At 43.3% G+C, this 26,974-nt stretch overlaps 1 protein-coding gene across 1 annotated transcript in view; it reads left to right on the top strand.

The window, feature by feature from the left end:
* The window catches only part of EIF4E3 (eukaryotic translation initiation factor 4E family member 3), a 44,515-nt gene that overhangs the window by 9,605 nt on the left and 7,936 nt on the right, over window positions 1-26,974 (top strand). The window contains exons 2-4 of the mRNA XM_015411443.1: window positions 5,268-5,340; window positions 6,408-6,502; window positions 26,281-26,341. Coding sequence (XP_015266929.1) covers window positions 5,268-5,340; window positions 6,408-6,502; window positions 26,281-26,341 — 229 coding nt within the window. The remainder of the gene's footprint in view (window positions 1-5,267; window positions 5,341-6,407; window positions 6,503-26,280; window positions 26,342-26,974) is intronic.

Here is a 26,974-nt window from a genome sequence, read left to right as displayed (position 1 = left end):
TGCTTGTATCATTAAATGCTCCTCCAAGCAGTTGAGGTGTTACAGTATATTGACTAAATGTCTTCTGCTGATACGAGTCTTCTGGCTGCTCTCTTCCACCTTCTGCTTCTCAGTAAGCTCTTTTGAAAGTGTAATATTTCAGTTTGTTAGACGCTCCTATTGAGGTAGGAGTGTTCATCCATGACCACTGGTGGACTTTAATCCATTCCTCTAAAGTTAATGATAAATCTCCAGTTGACATATCTAGATACAGAAAATGATAGTCCCCTGAAACGTGATGAACCATCAGATAACATGCTGTTCATGTCTCTTGAAACATGTTGGGTTATCATAAAGAGCTGGGAAAAGTACAGGAGAGGGCAACCAGGATGATCAAGAGATTTGAGCACCTTTTCTATGAGGAAAGGCTGGAGAGTCTGGGACTTTTTACTTGAGAAAAAAGGGCAGCTGGTGGGAGGACATGATATTGGTTTATAAAATAATGCAAAGAGGAAAGAAGAAAATGGATAGCGAGAGCTTTTCTCCCTGTAATGCTGGTACTCAGGGGTAGGGATGGGCACAAAGATAAAAACGGCAGTTCGGGGCGGCCCACAAACCGAACCTCAAACTGACCCAACCCAAACGGCCTCCATCCAAACTGAGCTGGTCCAGCAAGTTCAGTTCCCCCTTTCTCCCAGCTGCGGCTGGGAGAAAGGGGGTGGAAACCGTCCTGAAAGGGACTTTCCTTCCACCTTTCTCCCAGCTGTGGACCAACTCAGCTGTTAGGTTTAAATGGCTGGCCCAAACAACCAAACCGGCCAAAAGTCCGGTAAATGTTTGGGGAAGGTTCCTTCCCTGGGTTCCTGGGATCTGAACTGGCCCAAGTTTGGCCTGAATTTTGGCATGTGAGCCAGTTTGTGCCCATCCCTACTCAGGGATACCCAATGAGTTTGTTGGGAAATAGGTTCAGGACAAACAAAAGGAAATACTATTTTAGTCAACAAGTAATTTACCCGTGGAACTAATGATGGCCACAAGCATAGGTCATTTCAAAAGGGGGTTGGACAGATTCATGGAGGAGAGTTCCATCAATGGCTACCAACCATGTTAACTAAAGGGAACTTCCATCTACAGAGGCAATAAATGTCTGAGTACCAGTGCTAAGGTGTACTTATGAGTTCTTGTGCAGCAGAAGAACTCCTTTTTTATCTACTGTGAATAGAATGAAGCTCATTATGCATCAATGTGTTTCAGGCCACTACTTTAATAAGAGATGGGAAGAGAGGAGGCGTATAGGTTGTACAGTGCATCCATTGTGTGTTCCATAACATCATCTGAAGGAGATACAGGGTTAGATCCAGTGGCTTTCTTCTGCTTCCTCTGTTAGATACAGGACATCTTTTCTCCATCAGAGGAAGTGCCATTTAAGAAAAAGATTAAGACATTGGATCCAAGCCATAGTCAATGGGCTTACAAGGGTGTAACTGTGTTTAGAATTGCAGTGTTAAATGCTTATCTCTTGCTCTCTCTTTTTGGCTAACTGATCTACAAGAATAAAAACAATTTAAATCAATCAGCTAAAAGAAAATAATGATGTTATAACTGCCAAAGGCTCAGAGGAGAACAAAAAACATCCAGTAAACAAAGCTTAAATGATGTCAGGTGCTACTGGAAAATAATTTTCTAGGCTAGTTGCCTAAAGACTAGAACGGTCAGAGCTGGATGCTGACATTATCTGTCAGGGCCAAGAACAAGTGTGAAGGTTGTTAAATGAGGGAGTTTACTTTGTGCATTTAGATATGGGAAAACTTAGTAGGGTTAAATTCAAAACCTCTTGCTCTGAAGTAGAGTCTTGTTGAGTCAGGCTACTGATGATGATAAGCCACTCAACTGACCCAAGTAACACTGTTTGGTGTAGTGGTTAAGTGTGCGGACTCTAATCTGGGAGAACCGGGTTTGATTCCCCACTCCTCCACTTGCACCTGCTGATGTGACCTTGGGTCAGTCACAAGCTCTGGCACAGCTGTCCTTGAAAAAGAGCAGTTTCTGTCAGAGTTCTCTCAGCCCCACCCACCTCACAGGGTGTCTGTTGTGGGGAGGGGAAGGGAAAGGAGTTTGTAAACCGCTCTGAGACTCCAAGTGAAGGGCAGGGTATAAATCCAATCTCTTCTTCTTCTCTTCTTCTTCTTCTTAACTGTATTTTTGTGCCATTTGTATCCAGTGGCAGAATGTCATTCTTATGAAACAGTTTAAAAATCCTGTATGCCACAGAATGACTCAGTCCCCTCCACTGTCCCCAGATTATCCATAGCTTTATTATCTTGCTACTTTTTACAACCAAGTATGAGCTTCTATCTGCCTAGTCCATTTATATCCTACCTTTCTGCCAAGGAGCACAGGCTGAGTTGCATAGTTCTTCCTTCCCCATTTTATAATAACCTTGTGAGGTAAATTAGGCTGAAAGAAAGTCACCCACTGAGCTTCCTGACTGAGTAGATATCTGAATTTGGGTCCCACACTGTGACCACTTCCCCAGACTGACTTTCCTTTTGTGATCTGTTTCATACAACTTAATTTCACTTTCCCCCCCTACAGAACTTAAAACTGTAGTTGGCAGTGTGGTGTTTTCAGCTGTATCCTTTCATTTTAATAAGCCTAACAATATGTTTTTGGGGTTGGTTAAGGCAGATTATCTGAAACAGTATGCCCATACATTCTCTGATAACTGATTTGAGTCTTGACTCTTAGACCATTAAGTATTAAAAACACAGTGTCTTTTATTATGCATATGTTCCCTGCTCCCTTACCTGGGAGGGGTGCTGGACTATGGATTTGTCTCTACTTTAGAGTCTCATAAGACGATTCAGCAGCACTCTGTTCCCTGTACAACAAAGGGCATATATTGTGTGAGACAAATTACTGAAAATAAGCCTTCCCCTCATACTTTAAAAACAGCTTGATAGTTAAGAGCTTCATGCCTTCCACAAATATATTGGATGTCTTACCACTGCATAGATAAAGAACTAAAAATAAGAACCCCAGTCCAGAGAACTGCGCATGCAGCACTGGGTGGTGCGTGCCTGGCACTGTTGACATTGCTCATCACCTATTTGGGAGGGGGACCCTAAATCCAGGTCTCGTCTCCCTGGCAGCTCTTACAAATATGCTGTTTTATAGGAATGTAACTCATCCCAGTGTCACAAATATTCCAAAAAGGGAGTACGCAGAATCTTTGCAGAGATTGAACACAGGCATTATCTCTGCCGTCTGTACTGGTGTGGGAATGACGAAGTTGCTGTTAGTAGCAGATAAATAGCTCAGATATACATTCATCTTGGCTGTTCTGCTAAGAAAGATAATGTAGTCTATGGAGCCTGAGGATATGACTCTTTTTGAAGACGCAAAGAGAGTCACTTGTACCAGCATTATTCACTGCTGTAGAACATTTATGATGTCTTGAACATTTTTATCTTCTTTATTCTTACAGCAGCAGTGTTCTCCTTTTACAGATTGGGGAATGGCAGCTAAGCAGTAAAAAGCATGCTTATTGACATTTGTAATTCACTAGCTTTATTTATTTACTTCATTTATTCCCCGCCTTTCTCCCAGAGGGGACCCAGCACAGCTTATGTTGTTCTTTTTTATCCTCACAACAACCCTGTGAGGTGGGTTAGGCTGAGAGTGTATGTCTGGCCCAAGGTCACCCAGCAGCCTTCCATGGCAGGGGGAGATTTGAACCTGGGTCTCCCAGTTCCTAGTCTCTCTAACCACTACACCACCCTAGCTCTCAAGAAGAAGAATAGGTTTTTATATCAAAAGTGGCTTACGATCACATTCCCTCCCCCTCCCCACAGCAGTCACTTTATGAGGTAGGTGGGGCTGAGAGAGTTCTGAGGGAACTGTGACTGGCCCAAGGTCACCCAGCAGGCTTCATTTGAAGGAGTGGGTAGTCAAACCCGGTTCTCCAGATTAGAGTCCACCACTGTTAACCTCTACACCATGCTGGCTGAGCAAGAATTGAATCTAAATCCAACACTTCTACTGATCATAGTGGTACATCCTTGCTCAGGAAGTTCATCTTGAAGTACTGCCTGCCAGTTGTAGTCTCAGTGAAGATTAATGTTGCATATCAAGCGCATTTCATATGCACCAGGGTTAGTGGCTCTCTGTTGTCCAGAATGCTTGTGGGGAGGTCCACAAGTGAATCATGCACATAAACGTGGCATGGTTTATCTGGAGATAACCATGGTTATCTTTTACCATGGGCTTGGTCTATAAAAAAAGCATTTGGGGCTGTATTTGTGGTTGAGATTGAACAGGGCTGTACTGTGTCAGTGCAGGGAAAAATATGTGCATGGTTTGCGGCTTTCCATATGTTTCAGCATTTCCATAAATAAAACAAATATTTTCTCTTGAAATAAAAATATCACGATTACTGATTAAACTAGCCTCTCTTAACCAGTGTGTGGATTTGTTTGATTTAAGTCATTATGTGAGGTCATGCTAGATTTGTACTATGTTGCCATCTAGTGGTTTATGTCTGAAATTAATACAAAAATTATTTAAAATGTTTGCATGACCGGAACGTTTTGTAATCCTTGAGCAGGAAACACAGACTTTTTAAAATTGCTGTGATAAACTAATAATGAAGCCAAACCATCACTTAAGATTGCTAATTAATTTGCATAAAAGAGTAGCTGTGGACAAAATCAACTTGAAGATACATCGTTTCTCTCATGATGACTTGTTCCACATTCACCTGCTGTCCTGTTTACAGCTGGCTGCTTAGATCCCACTGAATTAAATCAGATTGAAGCAGCCTATGTCAGATTTCAGCCTTCATAACTGTATAACCTAAAAAAAATAAAAATGTTTGAATTATATTGTTCCTTTCCAGCTGCCCCCAAAGAATGTATTAGTCAAATAGCCTTGAATAAAATCAGTACTCATCAAAGCTGTGGCATCCTTTCACACCAGGGAAGCATACTCGTATGCCTATTTGATACAATGTTTACTTTGCCACTTTAACATTATTAATCAATGTGCATAGTGTGAGTGGCAACGTAGCAATCCTCTTCTACATCTTAATATTTAAAGCTCTTTTAAATATTTAAAGCAGTTTTAAATAACTAGAAATGATTTTTCTAGTTTTCATGTGCATTGTTTTTTTATATTTAAAATTGTGCGTATAATATATGTACATTTAACATTTTAAAGTGTTTGATAAGTACATTTATCATACTTCTTATTTAATTAATATTTTCTCCCCAACCCACCTTTTTTTAAAGGTCTCTTCCTGGTACAACAGCAGCTGAATGTGCATCAAATTTAAAGAAGATCTATACAGTACAAACTGTACAGGTAAAAAATTAAGATGTTGCAAATTAGAACAACTTATTTTCACGTTAGAGTCACAGTGATCCAAGATCTTACCTTAAGTTAAAAATTAAATAGATTCTTTCACAGGGATTATATTGCTTACCTTTCTGCCTAGTTGAACACTGAGAGACAAACCAAATAGAAGGTACTGCATAAAACCAGCCAGTCGTTGTCGAGGCCAATACCCCCAACACTGATAGATGTTTCAGGATCAGCATAAACTGCCTCTGAAGTGGAACATAACTAGTTTTAGCATTTTTAAATTCTAAGCCTCACTTATTTAGAAACATAGAATAACAGAGTTGGAAGGGGTCATCCAGGCCACCTTGTGTCAGCATATACACAAAAAGTCCTTTTCTTGGGGACCTTGTATTTCCTCTCATAACAGAAAAGTAGGCTGGGACTCCCTACACTGCACTGTTGTTCCAGCAATCAAAGCCTGAGAGCCAGCTTTTGAGTGACATGCAAACTTGGAGATGGTAATATCAGAATATACGGATCTGTTTTAGCAGGATTAAGATTTTATATACAGGGTGGGTTTTTCCTCTTCTGTGTAATTGTAAATTTCTGTAATTAAAAAGTTTGAAATCTAGCTGAGTTATAGCACCAAAAACTAGGCTTCACTGCAATCTGCTAAACTGAGAGTCAGCCAGGGCAGTCTGTAGAGGTACATGAACGGTATATCTCATTAATTCAAATCAAAGCACCTATATTTAGGTAGGATGGACAATTAGTTGATCTTTCAAAGAAGGCATTAAGGAGAAGTTTTGTTAAAACTCACAAGTTTACCTCACGTATGAGGACACTGAAAGTGCTACATTACAGAAGGTTTCTTACAGGCTAGTTACTTCCTTTCTTGCCTTTGCAGAACTTTGTTTAAGAATGGGAACACACCAAGGTATAGCTCTAATGCCTTGTGCTGCTGCCATTCTCTTTAAAGGAGCTTGCGCACGAGATATTTCCAGTGCCGCGTCCCAAGCCAAAAAAGGGAAACATTGTTCTGTTCTCCGTCGTATGTGGATTTATAACACCGTTATCATTCTCTTTAGATTTTCTGGAGCGTTTATAATAATATTCCTCCTGTGACAAATCTGCCTCTGAGATGTAGTTACCATTTAATGCGTGGAGAAAGACGGCCGTTGTGGTAAGTATATTCTCACATTTAATTTTAACCTGCTTAAGCACTGAGTGTTGCTTTTGGAATAAAAGGAGGCAGCAAAGCTTTCGTTTTTATACTATGTTCAGTAAATACTAGAACACATACAGTGACCAGTGCATGCAATTCAGTGCCTTTTCAACTTTCCAAGTGGCAGTATTTGCCTATGCAGTAAGATCTATGTTATGCCGTAAGATCTTGTCCATTGCACACATTTGACTGGAAGTAGGCCTTGCAGACTCGGATCAATCTGAGTAAAATGTCTTTGATGATCAGAATTGACTGCTGGGTATTGTAACAGCCGCAAGGCCAGTTTCCAGTGAACTGTGTATCTCTTTCTAGTCAGTCAATGGGAGGCCTTAGAAGATCTACAGTTCTGGAGTAGTGTTCCGGAGCCCTCATGTTGCAGTGTGCTTTTGAAAAGTAGCTTGCGATAAGACTTTTGAGTTCTTGTGTGCAAAGTATAAAATCATATGAGAAACTTGCAACGTCTTAAACATACCTAAAGTAACTCTTTGGATTTGGGCCAGTGTATTTACAAGAACAGTATAGTCAAAGAAGTAGAGCATGCTCATTTGGATAGATCTTTTGTTTACTTTGAGAAGTGATGATGACAACTTGTGTTCTAGTGGTTTATAATACTAAAGAGTTAACTTTTTGCTTAATTCAACTGCTTATGTCATTAAATAATTACACTCTTTTGGACCTTTCAACAAGTGTAAAAACTAGCAAAACCATCTGGTTCATCAGTCAAAATCCACAAATGAGTTCTGTTAAGCCTATCTGTGATGGTGTTTGGTTCTGTAATAAATGCACTCTGAGTAAATCCAGACATGGTAAAAAACAAACAAAAACTAAATCACACAACAGTGAACATTTAGACTGCGTTAATAGCACTTTTGTCCACACAAAGCAGTGTAGTATTACTTGCCACAGGTGAGGCAGTAATGAGTTCTTTTACATCAGAATTCAGCATTATGATCTTAGTATGCCTTTTTGAATGCTGAAATCCTGCAGGAAGCTTCAAGTGTCATATAGTCTATGAGAAATACCATTGTTGGACATTTTTTTAAAAAAAAATGCCCACATTTGCCTAGTATTTTACAATCTGTGCTTGTCACAAGTAAAGCCTGTTCTTCTTATGCCAGATACAATTGGACAATCTCACGATAAGTGTTATAAAGCCAGTACAATTAACAAGCCAAATATTTTTGTAAATTGTGTTGTACATTACATGTGCTATGTGTGTGTACAGTGCTGTTAAGTCACAGCTGATTTATGGCAATCCCAGCAAGGGGCTTTCAAAGCAAGTGAGACGCAAAGGTGGTTTGCTATTATCTTCCTCTACAGAGTTGTTCTTGGTGGTCGCCTGTTTAGCTTCTGGGATCTGATGAGATCGGGTTATACCATGCTGACTTCCCACCCTGCATGTGCTATATACACAAATAATAGAATATTAATAATGAATAATAAGTGTTCTATATAAATTACAAATTCATAAACATTCAAGAAAGGGAGAAGAGCACTTTGCTTATGAGAACTTTTTTTTAAAGTTCATAGTCCGGTGGGGGGGGGGGATGGCCATATCTGCCAAGATTTGGGAAGTTCTTTAGCCGAGAACTGCACCAGAATTCTCCAGTAAATGTGTTAAGCTTGCTCTCACCATGGAAGTGAGGATCCCCAGAGTCAAAGGGGACCTTAGAAGCCATCTATTCCAATCCCTACTCAGTGAGGGAGATCCAAAGCTGGATCATGACCAACAGATGACTGTCCAGCTTTTGTGTGAAGATCTTCACATAATAGCTGGTTTACCTAACCCCATCTACTTTTTGTGTCAAGTCCTGCCTGTGCTTCTGTGACGGGATGATATCCCAGCATGGCATGGATAAGTCCTGATGCAAAAGGTAGGCAGATGTAGGATTGAGTTGAGCCTCTCAACCCACACCCACACTGTATTTATGGGAGGGAGAGTGGCTTGTGCCACTTCCAAATTCTTGGAATACTTTCTAGGGTTCTCAGTCTTTCACCAGTCTCGGATGTATGGGCGGGGGGGGGGATGGCTTTGCTTATCCATGAATTTTGTTGCTTCAGGTCACTCCCTGCCCCGACAATCTCCAGCTTTGAATGTGTTGACCTAGCATGTGATGTTGAGGAGAGTTTGGTTATCTGGCTGGTGTACTGACTGCCTAACGCACTGGCAGATACCCTGTTAGATGCTGTATCAGGCTGGACATTGGAATATCCCAGACTCTTGGTCCTGGGTGACTTCAATGTCCATGCCGATGATGCAGCATCTTCCCAGGCTAGGGGAAGCACTGGACCTCTCCCAGTTTGTAGCGACTCCCACGCACCAAGCAGGCAACATGCTGGATTTGATTTTGGGGATGGGGATATGTGTGGATCTGATAACTATGAATGTAGTTCCATGGTCTCACCACTTCGCCCTGAAGGTCCGGCTGAGCATGCCATGCCTTCCCCGTTTAGGCGGCGAGTGTATTTATGCTCACCCGTGGAGCCAAATGGACCCTAGTTGGCTTCAGGAAGTTCTGCGGGATCCAATGCCCCCTGGTGGCTCGTTGGATGAGCTGGTAGAGGACTGGGATATCCAGCTCTCTGAAGCCATTGACAAGATCACCCCCCCGGCATCCTCTACACCCTCGCACCAAAGCAGCACTGTGGTATACCATGGAGCAGTGGAGGATGAAGCAAGATCGAAGACAGCTAGAGCAGAAGTGGCAGCATACTCGTGACGAGGTGTCACGAACAACCCATAGGACGTTTATGAAAGCCTATGAGATGGCAGTGAAGGTCACAAAAAAGGATTTCTATGCGGCCTCCATTGCATCTGTGAGCTTGCGCCTGGCTCAGTTACTTAGAATTATTTGGTCTATTAAGACTCTGCCACGGGGCAGATCAAGTAGTAGGGAATTGGCTATTGGCTATGAGGCATTTGCGAGCTATTTCACAGATAAGATCATGACACTTCGCCAGGACCTCCCGATCACTGTTGAGACAGTAAGGGAACTGGAAGCCCTTTGTCCATCTTCTGGTCCAATATTGGACCACTTCAATCGACTCTCCCGGGAGGAAGTTGACAGGCTCCTGGTAGTGATGAGGCCTACTACCTGCCTCTTTGACCCATACTCTTTCTGGCTGGTGAAAGCCTGTGGGGAGAGCATTCGGGTCTCTCTGGGAGAAATCCCCAGTCTATCCATTTCTACTGGGACTTTCCCGGAGGCTCTGAAGGAGGCAGTGGTTTGCCCACTCTTGGAAAAGCCATCACTGGACCCTACGGTCCTGACCAACTACCGCCCAGTATTGAATTTACTGTTCATGGGTAAGGTGGCTGAACAACTCCAGGCTTTCCTGGATTACATTTCCATCCTTGATCCCTTCCAGTCCGGTTTTCGCCCTGACCATGGGATGGAGACGGCTCTAGTTGCCCTTACAGATGATCTCCATAGAGATCTGGATCGGGACGGATCGGCACTGCTGTTGTTATTAGATCTAATGGCAGCATTCAATATAGTCGACTATGACCTGTTAACCCACCGCTTCGCTGATGCAGGGCTTCAGGGGACTACCTTGAAATGGTTTTCCTCCTTTCTCCATGGTCAGGGACAGAGGGTGGCGCTTGGCGAGAGGGTCTCTCCACAATATCCAGTGGAATGTGGAGTGCCATGGGGGCAATCCCCTCACCAATATTAATTAACATCTATATGTGCCCCCTCACCCAGTTAGTCCGGAGCTATGGGCTGGGTTGATATCAATATGCCTGAAAATTTGGCTGAGGCATTGGACACTGTGGTTGGTTGCGGCAGAGTCGGTTGAAGTTAAATCCATCAAAGACGGAGGTCCTGTACCTGATTCGGGGGGGGATAGATGTGGGCACCAGGCTACCCACACCAGAAGAGGCGCCTTTAGTGCTGGCCCAGACAGTGAGGAGCCTGGGAGTAACACTGGATGCCTTTCTCTCTATGGAGGCCCAGGTTGCAGCAGTTGTCAGATCTGCATTTTTCCATCTTAGGCAGATTAGGTCACTGAAGCCCTATCTCTCCCCCCAGGACTTGGCTACAGTGACCCATGCAATGGTCACTTCCAAGCTTGATTACTGCAATTCACTCTAGCAGGCTTGCCCTTGAGGCTGACCTGGAAATTGTGGCATGCTTGCTGACATTGACACCTGTGCGGGCTCACGTTTGGCTTGTGTGTCGCCAACTGCATTGGCTGCCAGTTGAGTACTGGATTTACTTCAAGGTGTTGGTAATGACCCTCAAAGCCTTACACGGCCTGGGACCAACATATCTAAGGGACCGCCTCTTCCTGTATATGTCCTGGAGAGCGCTACACTCTAAAGATCAACACCTCCTGGTGGTCCCTGGCCCGAGGGACGTCTGTCTTGCCTCAACCAGGGCCAGGGCTTTCACTGACCTGGCCCCAGCCTGGTGGAACATACTCCCTACTGAGATCAGGGCCCTGTGGGATCTTCTTCAGTTCCGCAGGGCCTGCAAGACGGAGCTTTTCCACCAGACCTTTGGCTGAGGCAGAGGGCGCCCATACATGGCCTCTCTGAGGTTACTGTCATCTACCCACTGATAGCTGGCTACTATTCCATCCATATCAATGGGCCAGAACCCTTTATAGCCAGCTGAATCTCTGTTTTAGTTGTAACTACTAATTTTAGTGTTTTATATTGTTCTGTGTTTTAAATTTTAAATTCTAATTGTATTTATTATAAATGATATTATCCGCTGTTAAAAACTGGGTTCTGGGGCTTCCGGTCGAGCCAAGATGGAGGACTGACGCACTTTCACTTTTGTGCGAAGTGGGCGACAGCTGCTTTTGACAGTTTGGGCAGTTTCTAGCCCAGCGCATCGCTCCCCAGCGAGGGGGGGGGACAAGCAGGCAGCAGCGCCTAAAAGGGAGTGTTAGGTTGGCGTGATTCCGCTTCGGAAGAAGCGGAAACAGGCTTTGATCTCCTCCCGCGAAGAAGGCAATTGCCGAGCAACTCTCCAGCAGCCGTTCGAGCCGGTGTACCGGTTTAAATTCTCCATCAGCCGACCTCTTGAAGATGGGCAACAACAGTGAGTGAAAAGAAGCAATGCGAAAGCCCGTTTTGATCGTGTAGATAACAATAAACGTGCCGCTTACCTGAACTGCGTTAAAAAATAAATTGAATCAAGCGGATGAGCGGATAAAGAATTAATATTCCCAGAACTCTGATTCCGGCAAAGAAATAGTTGATTGAAGGCTATAAAACAGCAAAAAAGCATTTTGTTTAACATTCCTGCGGTGAGGACGGAGCTGAGCGCGCAGCAGAAAAAACCGAAACTGACGAACAGTATCGCGGGAAGATGTAGGTTGGTGTAACCGGCAAAGTATTCCGAGTAGGTTGAGCAGTGAGAAGATATCCTAGAAGGGTAACAATCAACAGGAAGAAACTCGGACTCTTCAAACTGCAGGACCGGATGTGAGTGTATGCGAACAGACGGGACCTGCAGAACGCCAAACCGACCTACTCTATCCCTAATTACCATAGAGAAGTTGTGCCCGACATTTTGAGGAGGACTTTAACTTAATTTGATTTTTAAAGACCTTTTAGAAGATTTTTGAAAGCGCAAATAGACGCATTTGGACAATCGAAAGCTTATCTTCTAGAAGAAACAACTTGTTGTGTAAGTTTGCGCACCGCAGAGAAATCGCCAAAACGGAGACCAGAAGGGCACCGAAACGAACCAATTCTGACCCTGACGTTCAACCAGTTGTGAGACCAAGGACAGGCTCAACATCAACCCCTAAAATGTCAAAAGAGAGGGAGAAGGATAAGAAAGAATTGTATGCAGCCATGGAATTGATGGAGAAAAGAATGATGGAGGCGATTCAGGCCATGGGTGAGCAGATTGAGAAAAGGTTGGGGGTGCAAGAAAAACATATGGAGCAGCAACTGGAAGAGCAAATGGCAAAGCAAACTCAGATACACTTGAAACAAATTGAAGAAGCCCAGGAGAAAAATGTAGCAGCATTAAAAGAATTGGTTACAACAGAAATTACTTCAATCAAGCAAGAATTAGATGGAGTCAGAAAAGAAATACAGGCTAGTGCAACCAAAACTACAGAGACAGAGGAAAAAATGCAACAATTGGAAGAGAAACAGGATTCTTTGACTCAGCAATTTAGGAGATCTGAAACAATGATGGAGTTCAGAAGAATGCAAACTCATTTGAGATTTAGAGGTATCAAAGAAAAAGAGAATGAAAACATAAGAGAGGAAATGATAAAAGCGATCACTTTGTACTTGGAAGAGGAAGAGGGAACAATGGAAGCAGATTTTGATTTGATATACAGAGTGAACTCCAGAATTGCGGAAAAGAAAAATTTACCAAGGGATGTAATTGTACAATTTGTAACAAGAGCAACAACAGAAGACATCTTTAAGAAACAATTTACCGTCCCGTTCGAAATTGAAGGGAACAAGATCATGGTGATGAGAGAGCTCCCACGAGCAGTATTGCAAGATAGAAAAAGGTATAAACCTCTGGCTGACAAACTGAAGACCTTGAATATCAGATACAGATGGGAGATTCCACAAGGCTTATCCTTTACTTACAAAAGTGGGAGGGTCCAGATCAGATCGGTGACGGACTTATATAAATTTAAGGCAGACAATTTAGATGCCTTTGGAGAAATTTAACTTAAAATTTACAATGGATTACAAATTGTTGTCATGGAATGTGAATGGACTAAATTCACCAAATAAGAGAAAAAGAATCAATCATTGGATACAAAAACAAAACTGTAATGTGATATGCTTGCAAGAAACTCATATTAGAAATTCCGATACTAAATATTTAAAAAATGTCAAATTTGGATTAGAATTTTATTCTTCGGCCTCAAACAAGAAAAAAGGAGTTGTGACATATGTGAAAAAGGATTTACAACCTAAAGAAATTTTTAAAGACTTGGATGGAAGATATGTGGGTGTGGAAGTTTTGATCCAACAGAAAAAGACATTGGTGATCAATCTATACGCACCCAATGGAGCAAAAGAAAAATTCTTTAAGGACTTAACTGAACATCTACAAGGACAAACCTATGAACAAGTCATTTTGGTCGGAGATTTTAACGGAACTGTGGACCGTTTGGATAGAAGATCACAAAAAGGCAACGAAATTAGTGGAAAATTGCCAAAGAACTTTTTTGAAATAGTCAAGCAGGAAAAACTAGAGGATGTATGGAGGAAATGGAACCCGACGCAGAAGGATTTTACTTTTTATTCCAATAGACATTGCTCTTTTTCCAGAATTGATATGATTTGGATGTCAGAAGAATTGTCAATGAAAACACATAAAATTGAAATTTTGCCAAGATGTAATTCCGACCACAACCCTGTTTTGTGGACTTCTATAGAAAGGAACAAATCCTTTCTTTGGAGAATTAATGAAGATTTGTTGGATAAAAAAGATGTAACTGAAATGTTAAAGGAAGAAACAAAGCAATTTTTCCAACAAAATCTGAATAAAGAGACCCCAATTCAGGTGGTGTGGGATGCGTATAAAGCAGTGATGAGAGGGATTCTCATCTCTCAAAATGCGAAGCAAAAGAAGGAAAAATTTCAAAAACAAACAGTAGTGTTGGAAAAAATATCACAAAAAGAAAAAGAATTAAAGAAGAAACCAGGGAAAAAGAAGATTATTCGAGAATTACAGTTGTTGAAAGAACAACTGAATGAAACTTTAAACCAGGAGCTCTATTGGAATTTAAAGAGGCTACAGCAAAAATCTTTTGAAGGGGCAAATAAACCGGGGAAATTTTTAGCGTGGCAACTTAAGGCTAGAAAAGAAAGAAGAATGATAACCAAAATAATAGAAGAAGGAAAAGAATTCGTTGACCCTACTGGCATAAAGAGAAGTTTCTTCAAGTATTATGCTAAATTATTCCAAGCAAATAGAACAGATCTTGAGAAGATTAAAAAATATTTGGACAAGGTTCCGTTACTTAAAATAAGCAACGAATTTCAGGAATTACTGAATGGCCAAATTCAAAAAGAAGAAGTGAGGAAGGCAATTGAAGAAGCGAAGTTGGGGAAGGCGCCAGGACCGGACGGATTTACCGCAAAGTTTTATAAAAAAATGAAAGAAGAAATTGTTCCGGTCATGGAAGCTTTATCCAACGATATACGTGAGAGTAAGAAGGTGCCAGACTCTTGGAAAGAAGCAATTATTTCATTAATACCAAAGGAAGGACAAGAACCAACGAATGTGAAAAACTATAGGCCAATTTCTCTTTTGAATAATGATTACAAGATTTTTGCAAAAATTATTGCAGAGAGGGTGAAAAACTATTTACAAACAGTGATTTCAGAAGACCAAGCTGGTTTTTTACCAAAGAGACAGATCAGAGACAATGTAAGAATAGTAATGGACGCAATTGAATATTATGAGAAACACCCTGAACAAGAAGTAGCTTTTTTATTTATCGATGCCGAAAAGGCATTTGACAATCTTAACTGGAAGTTTATGCTGCAAATGATGGAAAAAATAGAAGTGGGACAACACTTCAGAAATTGCATTGAAGCTATCTATTCTGAACAAAGAGCTAAACTGAATGTAAACAAAGAACTGACAGATAGCTTCAAGGTACAGAAAGGCACCAGACAGGGTTGTCCCCTATCACCGTTATTATTTATCTGGGTGTTGGAGATACTTCTACAAAAAATACAGCAAGATCAAGAGATAACGGGATTGACACACAAAGGACTTAAATACAAATATCGAGCATTTGCTGACGATGTAATGTTCATTGTGCAAAACCCGACAGACAAATTACCGTTACTATTCCAAAAAATAAAGGACTTTGGAGAATTGGCCGGATTTTATGTCAATAAGAACAAGACGAAGCTTATTTGCAAAAACATGACGAAACAAAAACAAATGGAACTGCAAGACCTGGTACAATGTGAAGTAGTAAAAAAGACTAAATATCTTGGTATTGAGTTAACTGCAAGAAATATAGACTTATATAAGAACAATTATGAAAAACTATGGACTAAGTTAACTCAAGACTTTAAGAAATGGGACAAAATGAATTTGTCACTGATGGGAAGAATATCAGTCATAAAAATGAATGTCCTACCACGTTTGATGTTCCTGTTCCAAACAATACCAATACTTAGTAAGACAGATTTGCTACTTAAGTGGCAACAAGAACTATCAAAGTTTGTTTGGGCAGGCAAGAAACCGCGAATCAAGATGAAAATTCTTTGTGATGCCAAAGATAGAGGTGGGTTACAATTACCAAATCTTAGACTATATTATGAAGCGGTCTGTCTAACCTGGATGGAACAATGGGTGAAATTAGAAAATGATAAGTTACTGGGGTTAGAAGGCCATGATTGTAGATTTGGTTGGCATGCATATTTATGGTATGACAAAACAAAAATGGATAGCTTTTTTAAGCTTCATGTGGTAAGAAAAGCACTATTTGTGGTATGGATGAGGTATAAAAAATACTTTTGTGATGTAAGACCATTGTGGATTGTACCAGTGGAAGTGTTAACATCTTACTCAAGACATAGAGATAAAGATTGGTTGCCATATAAAGATCTAATTAAAAAAGTGGGAACAGAATGGGTAATGAAAAAGCAGAATGAAATTGAATATGATTATGAATGGCTGAAATATATGCAGATTTTTGACCTTTTTAGATCAGACAAAAGAAACTATGGTTTTAGAGAGGAAAAAAATGAGATTGAAATGATTTGGGAGAGTGAAGGGGGAAAAAATATCTCTAAAATGTATAAAGTGTTACTAAAATGGTATACTGAAGATGAGACTGTAAAAGGGCAAATGATAAAATGGGCGATAAATATGAATACGGAAGTGGCTATTGAAACCTGGGAATATTTGTGGAAAAATTCTATTAAGATATCGCCTTGTACCAATGTTAGAGAGAATTGTTATAAAATGATGTATAGGTGGTACATGACTCCGAAAAAAATTGCAAATATGAACCAGAATATGTCAAATAAGTGTTGGAAATGTAAAAGCCATGAAGGCTCATTTTACCACATGTGGTGGACTTGTGAGAAAGCAGTTGACTTTTGGACAAAAGTCCACAATGAAATGCAAAAAATTTTGAAATGCTCTTTTAAAAAGGCACCGGAAATTCTGCTTTTAGGATTGAAAATGGAAGAAGTCAATACAACTAAAAAGACTTTATTCTGGTACTTAATCACAACAGCGAGAATGATTTATGCACAATTTTGGAAAACAGAGAAAGTACCAGAAATTGAGGACTGGATACAAAAAGTTCTGTTCATGGCAGAGATGGACAAAATTACGAAGAAATTGAACAACAAAGAAGATGACGTGTTTTTTCAAGAATGGAGTGACTTTAAAATATATCTGGAAAAGAACTGGGATGTGAAACAAAACTTAATATGTTTAGACCAATATTAAGTCAAATGATGTTATCTTTAGATTGTAATGATAAGAAACTGATATTGTTGATGATATGAAGCAATTTGGAGCAGGGGTGGAAGCATTGTGGGAAGCCAATGGAGGGAGGGGAGGAACTGGGAATGGGGTAGACAATTGAAAGAATGAAATGATTTAATTTTACATGTTGTATTCCTGAAAATAAAATTTGTTTACCAAAAAAAAAAAAAAACTGGGTTCTGGACGCATTGCAGTGAACAGCTCTACTTTATTAAATTATTTCAGGAACACTACAAGGACAAACTTCAAGGCAGCTGCCCTGTTTTTAAGCATGCTATCACCACACCCCAAACACACCCCACTCCCAGAGATAGGCTATTTACATAACACTGTTTCTCTGTTAGTCTACTCCAGGATCCTAGTAAGCTATTGTTCGGGGGAAACAAGCTCAACCAGATCCTGGTACTAGTTCAGGGATGACTCAGACTCAGTACACAACACCCACCCTGAGCCCGTTCGCAAATACCAATAGGGGTTGATGCCTTCTTCTTCCTGCTTTGGTTCACCATCATCTGATTTCTGTAATAAACTGATAAGTTCATTCAGAATGTCAGATGGAAAAGAGAGCTGTTCGTATTGTATTTGACAACTGTATTTCCAAAAAGCCATATTTTGTAGACTTTTTCTCAAAATGATGCATGTTACTTTTGAAGACTCCTTAAGAAAAGGCAGTCAGCACCCACATTTTGACTCAGAAAATTGGTCGCATGAATGTCACACTTCTGTAGTAATTATTTTAAGAGAAGCCACAATCTCTCATACAAGTACTAGTTCAGGGATGACTCAGGCTCAATACGCAACACCCCTCCCCCATACGTTCCAAGGCACCTTAACACTCAAAGTCTCTTAGGTATGCTGGTTTGCATTGTTCTGTGGTTGTAGCAATTATTTTAAGAGAAGCCACAATCTCTCATACAAGTACTAGTTCAGGGATGACTCAGGCTCAATACGCAACACCCCTCCCCCATACGTTCCAAGGCACCTTAACACTCAAAGTCTCTTAGGTATGCTGGTTTGCATTGTTCTGTGGTTGAACATCGCGGCTCTATCTGAGGAGTCGTGGTCTCTGGACCTGGACCTTGGTCTGCCGTTGCTGGCGCAGTGCTGCTGGAGGGCTGCGGGGCTGGCGGGGCCACTTGATCAGGTGTTTTGTCTCCTTGGCAGTCTGGCTGTGCACTGTCGGAACAGTGACTCCCTCGCGGTCTCTGGTTCCTGTGATCACGGCAGTCCTGCATCACTGTCTTCCGCGACTGCTGACGGCGACTCTGGCTCTGCTGGGAGGAGATGGTGGCGGCGCTGGTCTATGTGTCTATGAAGGACCTGACTGTTCTTGGTCGATACCTCGTATGACAAGGGGCCGGTAACTCGGATGACCTTGGTAGGAACCCAGGCAGGACCACTGGAAAAGTTCCTTACGTAGACAGGGTCACTGGGGGGAAATCTTCTGGGCGCTTCCTGGCTCTCTGGCGACAGGTGATTCTCCGGGGCTCAATCTGGGTGCATCCTGTCCAGATGGGTGGTTACACACCTGCCCATGAGAAGTTTGGCTGCGTTGGGTCTGTTATAGCACTCGAGGTCACCCGGTGGTCAAAAAGTAAGGCCGTGAGTCTGTGGTCCCAGTCTCCGTGGATGATCTGCCGGAGGGACTCCTTCGTGGTCTGTCATGATGGTGAACAGCGGCCCGTAGAGGTAATTGTGGAATTTCTTCACCCCTGTAACGATAGCCAGAGCCTCTTTGTCGATCTGTGCGTAATTGCGCTCGGCAGAAGACAGGGTGTGGGAGTAATAAGCCACAGGGACCTCCCTGCTGTCCGGCAGCTAATGTCCAAGGACAGCGCTGACCCCATATGGAGAAGCATCGCAAGCAAGGATGACGGGCAGCATCTCGTTGAAGTGGGCCAGGACGGTATTGGAGGTGAGCAGCTCCTTGACGGCCCTGAATGCAGCGACTTGTTTTGAGCCCCAGACTCACACAGCTTTTTTGTTGAAGGAGGTGGTGAAGCGGTTCTCCGAGTGCAGCTTTATGGGGCAGGAAAGAATGATAGAAGTACAATAGTCCCAAGAAGGCCTGCTTGGAGGATGGCGCAGGAGCGTCGACGATGGCACGCGCCTCCGGTGTCAACAGCAAACCCCAGGAACTCGACCCACGGAATCCCCAGGAGGCACTTCTCCCACTTCACCTTGAGGCTGGCCAATTGGAATCGCTGCAGGACGATTCCTGCAGCACAGTCTGCTGGCGAAGTCCTCATCTGAGGGGGCGGCGATTAGAACATCATCAAAGAAGGGTTGAACCCTGGAAATTCCTTTAAGGAGAGAGTCCATGAAGATTCTTGGAGCTACGCTGACCCCGAACTGCAGCTGCCGCACCCTGAATGCACCCCTGTGCATTACTGTGGTCTGGGCCTCAGCAGTCGCATCATCCACAGGCAGCTGCTGGTAGGCCTGGGCCAAATCTAGCTTTCTGAATACCTTGGCACCTGCCAGAGAGGCCAAGACATGGCTGACTACCGGGACCAGGTAGGAGTGGTCCCGCAGCGCTTTGTTGGTGGTGCATTTGTAGTCTACGCAGATGTGGACATCCCCATTGGGCTTAACAGGCGTCACAATCGGGGTTTCCCAGAGTGCATGTAGAACTGGTTCCAACACCCCTTGGCCCATCAACTGATCCAGCTCCTCATCTATTTTTGGCTTCAATGCGAACGGGATGCGCCTGGCCTTCAGCCATATGGGCTGCACCTCTGAGCTGAGCTGGAGTGAGACAGGGGTCCGGTGTAGCGACCGAGCGTCCCATCGAAGACAGTTGGGAACTTGTTGCACACCCGCTGAAAGTCTTTTGTGGCCATGTGGTGAACCCCAGTTACTCGGAACCGCAGGGGTGCAAACCAGGCCAGTCCTAAGAGACTCGAGCGACTGCGTCCTACCACCAGTAAGTCCAAAAGTCCATCAAAATTCCAGTACTGCACCCGGAACTTCCCCACCCCCTTCACGGCCACTTTGTTCTGTTGGAAGTCCTGTAGGGTGAAACCAACTGGCCTAAGGTGAGGGCCCTCCCCCTTTGGCAGAGCCTCCTAAAGATGTCCTCCAATATTGTGGAAATGGAGGACCCTGTGTCAAGCACAGTCACTGTAATTTTATCTGGGCTGTGCTGGGGCACGTTCAGTACCTGTTGCTGCTGAATGGAGATGGTGTGGAGTTCTGCTGTGTGCGTTGATGCTGGGGCTGCTGTCGGTCACCTCCGATTTCCCTTGGAACGGCAGGCTTGGGTGATGTGGCCAACCTTTCCACCATTCCGACATGTGGCATCCCAGAAACGGCAGGATCTCTGCTCATGGGGCTCCCTGCAGCTGACGCATGGCATCGATGTGGCAGTTTTGACGGCATGTGCTGATGCAGATGGGTGAGCACCAAGGCAGGCTGGACACTATAGTTGCAGGACCTCTTCCTCCTCCTCGGAAATGTCCACGTTGTGGGCCACGGTGGTTGGTCTCCTCGAAGATGTCGGACCTCTGCTGTGAAATGGTTGGCCGCTTCTGTGTTGAGAGTTAGTTCCATGGCTTCCTTGAATTTGGGGTCTTGCTTGGCGATGAGCTTTCATTGGATCCTCTCATCCTGCAGTCTGCATACCAGCCAGTCACGGAGTTCTTCCTCAGGGTTGTGGAAGTTACAATGTCAGGCAACCCGTCGGAGGGCTGTGACATAAGCCATGATCGATTCACCTGCGGCCTGGTTCCTAGTCTGGAATGCATGGCAGGTGGCGATGATGGAGGGCTTTGACGAGAAGTGCTCCTTTAGCCGGTCTAAAATTGTCTTGTACAATGCCTGGCACTTTGGAGCAATGAACTGGACCTTCCCCTCATCCCAGACAATGTACAGGTTGTGGTCATATAACCATGGACTCCCCAGGACTAGCGGGAACCGGGAGGCGGGGGTGATGATGAAAGGTCGGTGCTCCCAGTGATCCCCCACCCCCATCCGCAGCAGGACCATTTCAAATTTACACGGCTCTTTCATGGCTGAGCCATCCACCTGTGTGAATATAATGGGTTCGGGGAGCCTGACTACTGGAGCTCCTGGCCCTGTAGCCAGGGAGGGATTCATTAAGTCCCTGGCACACCCCAAGTTTATTGAGGCCCTCACCCGCACATGGGTCCCCAATTCTAGATTCGTCACAGTCACAAAGAAGGGGGGTAGCTGCTCACTGTCTTCGGCGCCACTTGAGTTGGGACCTGCTGCTCTGCGCCACTCACAGCAGGTCCTGGCCTTTTCCTGCTGGCTTGTCCTTGTCTTTGCTGCTGTGTTCCGAATACCCTTCCGGGGTGTTGACTTGGAGGGCTCGCTGGAATTTCGGCTTGATGGTGCTCCTCCACACAGGGGTGTCTTGCTATTTCTTCTTGGGTGCCTTCCCTCCTGGGGCAGTGCCCGCAGCCTCCGGGCAGGATGCGTTTAAAAAACTTTAAAAAATAAATAAATAAAATTGTCTTGTACGCAGTGTTTCGGAGCTCTGCTAGAGCCAGCAGCGAACGAGCGATCTCGAAGGTCGAGCTTTTGCAGACATGGAAGAAGGTAGCACACTTCTTTTCATCCTCAATGATCTCAGAAGACTCGAGGAAAAACTCGAAATGGGGGACGTAGGAGTCCGAGTCCTCCACAGCGGCGTGTAATATGTCAGAGTGTCCTGGAGCGGCAGCCATGGTCCCGGGAGTAATGAAATGCGTGTGGCACTGGAACTAGGTGCCCAGTGCGGTGCTGATGGACACTGGGCTGGCTCAACAGAGAGCCAGTTTGGTGTAGTGATTAAATGTGCAGACTCTAATCTGGGAGAACCAGGTTTGATTCTCCATTCCTCCACTTGCAGCTGCTGGATGACCTTGGGCAAGCCATAGGTCTGTCAGAGTTGTCCTTGAAAGGGCAGTTCTGGAAAGAAGTCTCTCAGCCCCACCTACCTCATAGGGTGTCTGTTGTAGGGAGGGGAAGGGAAAGGAGTTTGTAAGCCGCTCTGAGATTCTGAGTGAAGGGCGGGGTATAAATCCAATCTCTTCTCTTCTTCTTCAACAGGATCCCATCCTCCTCGCCAATGTTAAATGCTGGGTTCTGGATGCATTGCAGTGAACAGCTCTACTTTTTAAAGTGATTTCAGGAACACTACAAGGATTAACTCCAGGGCAGCTGCCCTGTTTTTAAGTATGCAACCACCACACTCCAGGATCCTAGTAAGCTATTGTTCGAGGGAAACAAGCTCAACCAGATCCAGGTACTAGTTCAGGGATGACTCAGACTCAGTACACAACACCCGCCCTGAGCCCGTTCGCAAATACCAATAGGGGTTGATGCCTTCTTCTTCCTGCTTTGGTTCACCATCATCTGATTTCTGTAGTAAACTGATAAGTTCGTTCAGAATGTCAGACGGAAAAGAGAGCTGTTCGTATTGTATTTGACAACTGTATTTCCAAAAAGCCATATTTTCTGGACTCTTTCTCAAAATGATGCATGTTACTTTTGAAGACTCCTTAAGAAAAGGCAGTCAGCACTCACATTTTGACTCAGAAAGTTGGCCGCATGAATGTCACACTTCTGTAGCAATTATTTTAAGAGAAGCCACAATCTATCATACAAGTACTTCTTTCCTTTCTCTTCTTACTCATCCAGTTTGGTTAATATTTAGATTATAGTTTGGTATTTGCAGTTGAGGAATTTGCTGGTCACGCTTTTGAAACTAAATTATGGCCCAGATCCATTCTCTTAGAAGCCACTCCTTAAGGCAGGGTCCCAGTGCAAGGCTGCAGCTGGAATGAAGTGTGAAGGCTGCAGAGCTGGAATGAGGAATTGAGAGCTCAGTCCCACCCTATAGACTTTCAGTTTTAAACATAAGTTCCTGCTTTTGTTGCCATTAGAGAGGAAACATTCTCAAAAACACCCAGTCCTTTAGAAGAATGTCTGTTTGGAGACCGTTGGCAATCTGTAATGATACAGATTTATACCTGAAAGTACTACAGAATCTGTTGTTAGGAGGGGGGGGGAACGGGACTATTTTAAAACTTTTGTTTCAGTAATTGTTAAAACCAAAGTTTCCTGAAAAGTTTTTACTAAGTTGAGTTGTGGCAATAGAATGTATATCACGATAAAATAATTGTTACATTCTAATGCAGGGTTTTTAAGTCATTGTATTGATTTTGTAGAAATATAATTAGTGCTGCCAACTGGAGAGCATAATTGAACAAGTGTATTGTGCTCACATCTGAGATCCAGAGATTCAAATGTCTAGAGAAAAGAAATTTTCAGAATAAAATAAAAATTTTCATACAAGAGCTACTTATGATTACACATTAGTGTGCAGCTGCATGTCTTTGCCAAATATTAGATTAGGCATGATTATATTTTTTCTTAAGAAAATACCATTTTCTAAGACTGGTACAAATGTTTATGTTCATGTTACATCTAGAGAGTGGGTCTGGAAAACTATTTTGGGTTCCCCTCCCCTTCTAGAGTTTTGCTTTAGGAATAATTTTTGCAGTTCATATATCTGAATACCTTTATTTAATTCGCATGTTATGTACAATGTAATCCATTTACTTCTTTTGAACTTTTAATTCTTTGTTAATTTTTTGGTCAGGGATTACAAAAGAAAGGTTGAGGTTAAGGAGAATAGATCTGTCAGGGAATGGAGCGAGAGGGAAAAGATCCAAAGATGGTGTTCGGTAGCTCTTCTAAGTTACCAATAATACCAATAAACAGTAAACTCACCCAGACCTTCCCTGTTTCCTAAGCTTTTAGCAGAAATTATACTTCCAGCTTTGTTCCATAAAGCATGGGCCCTTTGTATTTCTAGATAAAAGTATGAAGATTTTACTTCAGGTACTATACTCTACATGAGAAGCCATCATCTTTCATTCAGGGGGCCCAATTACAGCCATACAGATTTGTAGCACCCCTGCATGTGTGTGTGTATTTCTGTACTTTGCCTCAGTTCCTTTGTTTCCTGTACAGAAAAAAAATCCAGGCTAGAAAAGAAATGCGTGGAAATAGTTTGGAAAGTGCAATGATGACTGTGGGAAATTTCTTTACATAGAATTCTGAAATGGGCCTAACGTTACGGATGCTTTGTTCAGTCTCCTGTAGTTTGTCATAGCAATTGGCAGCCACTGTGGCAATACGATCTGGTCCCCAAGGGGGAAAGGAAGCCATCTCCTGACTCATATCATTTCTGAGGATTTAAAGGAGAAGGGTTTCGCTCTGGCCCTGGCTGGGCGTTTATTTCTGACCCCGCTCTGGAAGGAGAGTGAGGGCTGGTTGGTTTTTTAATGGTGTGGGAGAAACAGAGGAAACAAGCAGAACAGAGTTGAGACCAGTGAAGTTTTATTCAAGGTGTGTGAGCTTTTGTGGGCACGCACACTTTGTCAGACAATGAAATGGAATTACAGATCATACCTGTATATATATACAGAGTGGCTTGTTTGTTTGTTTATTTTTCACATTTATACCCCTCCCTCCCCAATGGGCTCAGGGCGGCTTACAGAGGCAAGGCAGAACCTTGCCATAATAAAAACATAATATACATAATATACATAATATAAAACATATAATACATCATAAAACATCCTCAGTTAAAACATGGTGCTCAGTAACTTCCATAAATCCAAAGATGGCAGATCGTAGGTCCGAAGTTCCGAGTGGTACTTCCCACGGCTTAGGGCTTCTTCAATATTAAGATGTTTCCTCAGGGCGGTGGTGGTATAGTAAGGGCGGCAGCTCCTACTCAAAGGCCTGGCGGAAGAGCTCCGTCTTGCAGGCCCTGCGGAACTGCATAAGGTCCCGCAGGGCCCGGATCTCCCCTGGGAGCTCATTCCACCAGGTAGGAGCCGCCACTGAAAAAGCCCTGACCCTCGTAGCAGCTGATTTGATGTCCTTGGGGCCCGGGATGACTGACAGATTTTGGGCCCCCGACCGTAGTGCTCTTGGGGGAACATATGGGGAAAGACGGTCCCTTGTTAAATTAGCATGCAAAATAGTGAAGATTTTTAAACAGATAAAAAGAATGAGAAGCTTGGTTTCTGGCTATCATCTGTTTGGGTTCAACTGGGGGAGGAAACAAGTAACAGGCTTGCCCTTTGCCCTCCTCCTATGCTTGCCTGTTCTCCAGTGGTTTTTTAAAAAATCGACAAGAGTGTCTCTTCAGATCTACACACAGACACACACACACACTCCTCTTGCCGAAACTCCCCCAGCACCATCCCTTTTGCCAAGAACTAGATATTGGAGTCAAAGTGATCCCCCCCCGCCTCTTAACTACTACTACTAATTGGTTTGCATTTCCATCATGTCGAAGAATATTTTATTATTTATGTACTGCCATCAGAGTGCATGGATACAGGGCACTGAGGCAGCTGTTCCTTCGACACTGGAAGTCCTACTCAGCGTGCTGCCGGCTTCTGAGATTTAGTGATGCCTTCAGGTGGGCAGCCCTGTTGGTCATCAGTAGACGAGCAAGACTTGAGTCCAGCAGCACCTGAAAGACCAACAGTTTTCCCAGGATAACAAGCTTTCAAGAGTCAAAGCCAGTTCGGTATAGTGGTTAAGAGTGGCGGGAGAACCGAGTTTGATTCCCCACTCCTCCACATGAAGCCGGCTAGATGACCTTGGGTCAGTCACAGCTCTCTCAGAGCTCCCTCAGCCCCACCTACAAGGTGTCTGTTGTGGGGGGATGAAGGGAAGGTGATTGTAAGTGGCTCTGAGACTCTGAGTGAAGGGCGGGGTATAAATCCTACTCTTCTTCATCTGGTATCTGATGAAGGAAGCTTTGACTCTTGTAAGCTTATACCTTGAAACACTTGTTGGTCTTTAAGCTGCTGCTGGACACACTAGGCCTTGATACCCACTTGTGAGCCTCTCGTTAGAGACACAAGGCTTAAAAAGTAAATGCAATTTCTTTTTTCCAGTTGAAAACGAAAGTTTGGATCCTGTGACTCTCTGGTTAGCCCTTCTGTGTGTAAAAGGACTCCTTGAAAAGTAGTGCTCTTTTGCATGTGGAAGCCCTAGCAACAGAGGAAGTAAATGCTGCCATGGAGGAAATCTTTTGCGGCAGCCAAAGAGAAGCACAAGGGGAACAATGGCATAAGATCCAAGCCTAAAGTTTCAGAACACTGAATTCTGTTCCTAGTACCATTTTATCCACTTGCACAAAATTAATGAATAGATGCAGCCTTACAGTGATGTATATATTACCAAGATGAAGACCTGAGTAATGATGATTGTTTTCCCCCCCACACGAACCAGGGAAGAGGAAAGCAATGCCAAAGGAGGAGTGTGGAAAATGAAGGTCCCTAAAGACAGTACGGTATGCTGTACTTCTAATCAGATTCTGTTGTGCGGGGGGGGGGGTATTTCTTTACATGTTACACACCCTTTTAGCCATGTAACCTTATATAGCTGTCTGTATATTCTTCAGAAGCATAGTTGGATCCCAAGTAAGCAAAGGGCACTTCCACAGCAGCAGTAAGCTCCCCATCCTATCCCATTTCCAAAAGTCCTCTGACTCTCAGGAGCAGCTTTGAGGGTGGTGGGGGAGCTCCAAAATCAGGAAGAGGTGGGCAAGATCCATTCTGCTTGTGCTTCTTTAAATCAAAACCTTTGTTTTGAGAAAAGCAAGAAAACTTGTTTTGTCACGGATAGCACAGAATATTCAGACTCTTGCCTTTAATGGCATTCAGCAGTGTATTGTTTTAAAATGACATCACATTCTATCCATGTTGTCATTTCATGCTTAACAGCCCCTAGATTTTTTTTTTAAATAAACAGCTGTTTCTTTGGGTTTGTTTGGGGCTGGAGGAGGAGGTTTGCTGCTGTTGTCATTTTTGCTGGTTTTAACAGTTACTACAGACGAGAATTCACACACAATTAATCATAGCTACTTTGAAGACCTGACTTAATTAATTGATTTGCATCATAATGTGCCTTATTTAAAGGGCTT

Source organism: Gekko japonicus, unplaced genomic scaffold (genome assembly GCF_001447785.1).
Source record: "Gekko japonicus isolate JY-2015 unplaced genomic scaffold, Gekko_japonicus_V1.1 scaffold3819, whole genome shotgun sequence".
Taxonomy (NCBI): domain Eukaryota; kingdom Metazoa; phylum Chordata; class Lepidosauria; order Squamata; family Gekkonidae; genus Gekko; species Gekko japonicus.
The sequence above is the reverse complement of the archived record's forward strand: the minus strand, read 5'-3'. Positions and strand labels throughout refer to the sequence as shown.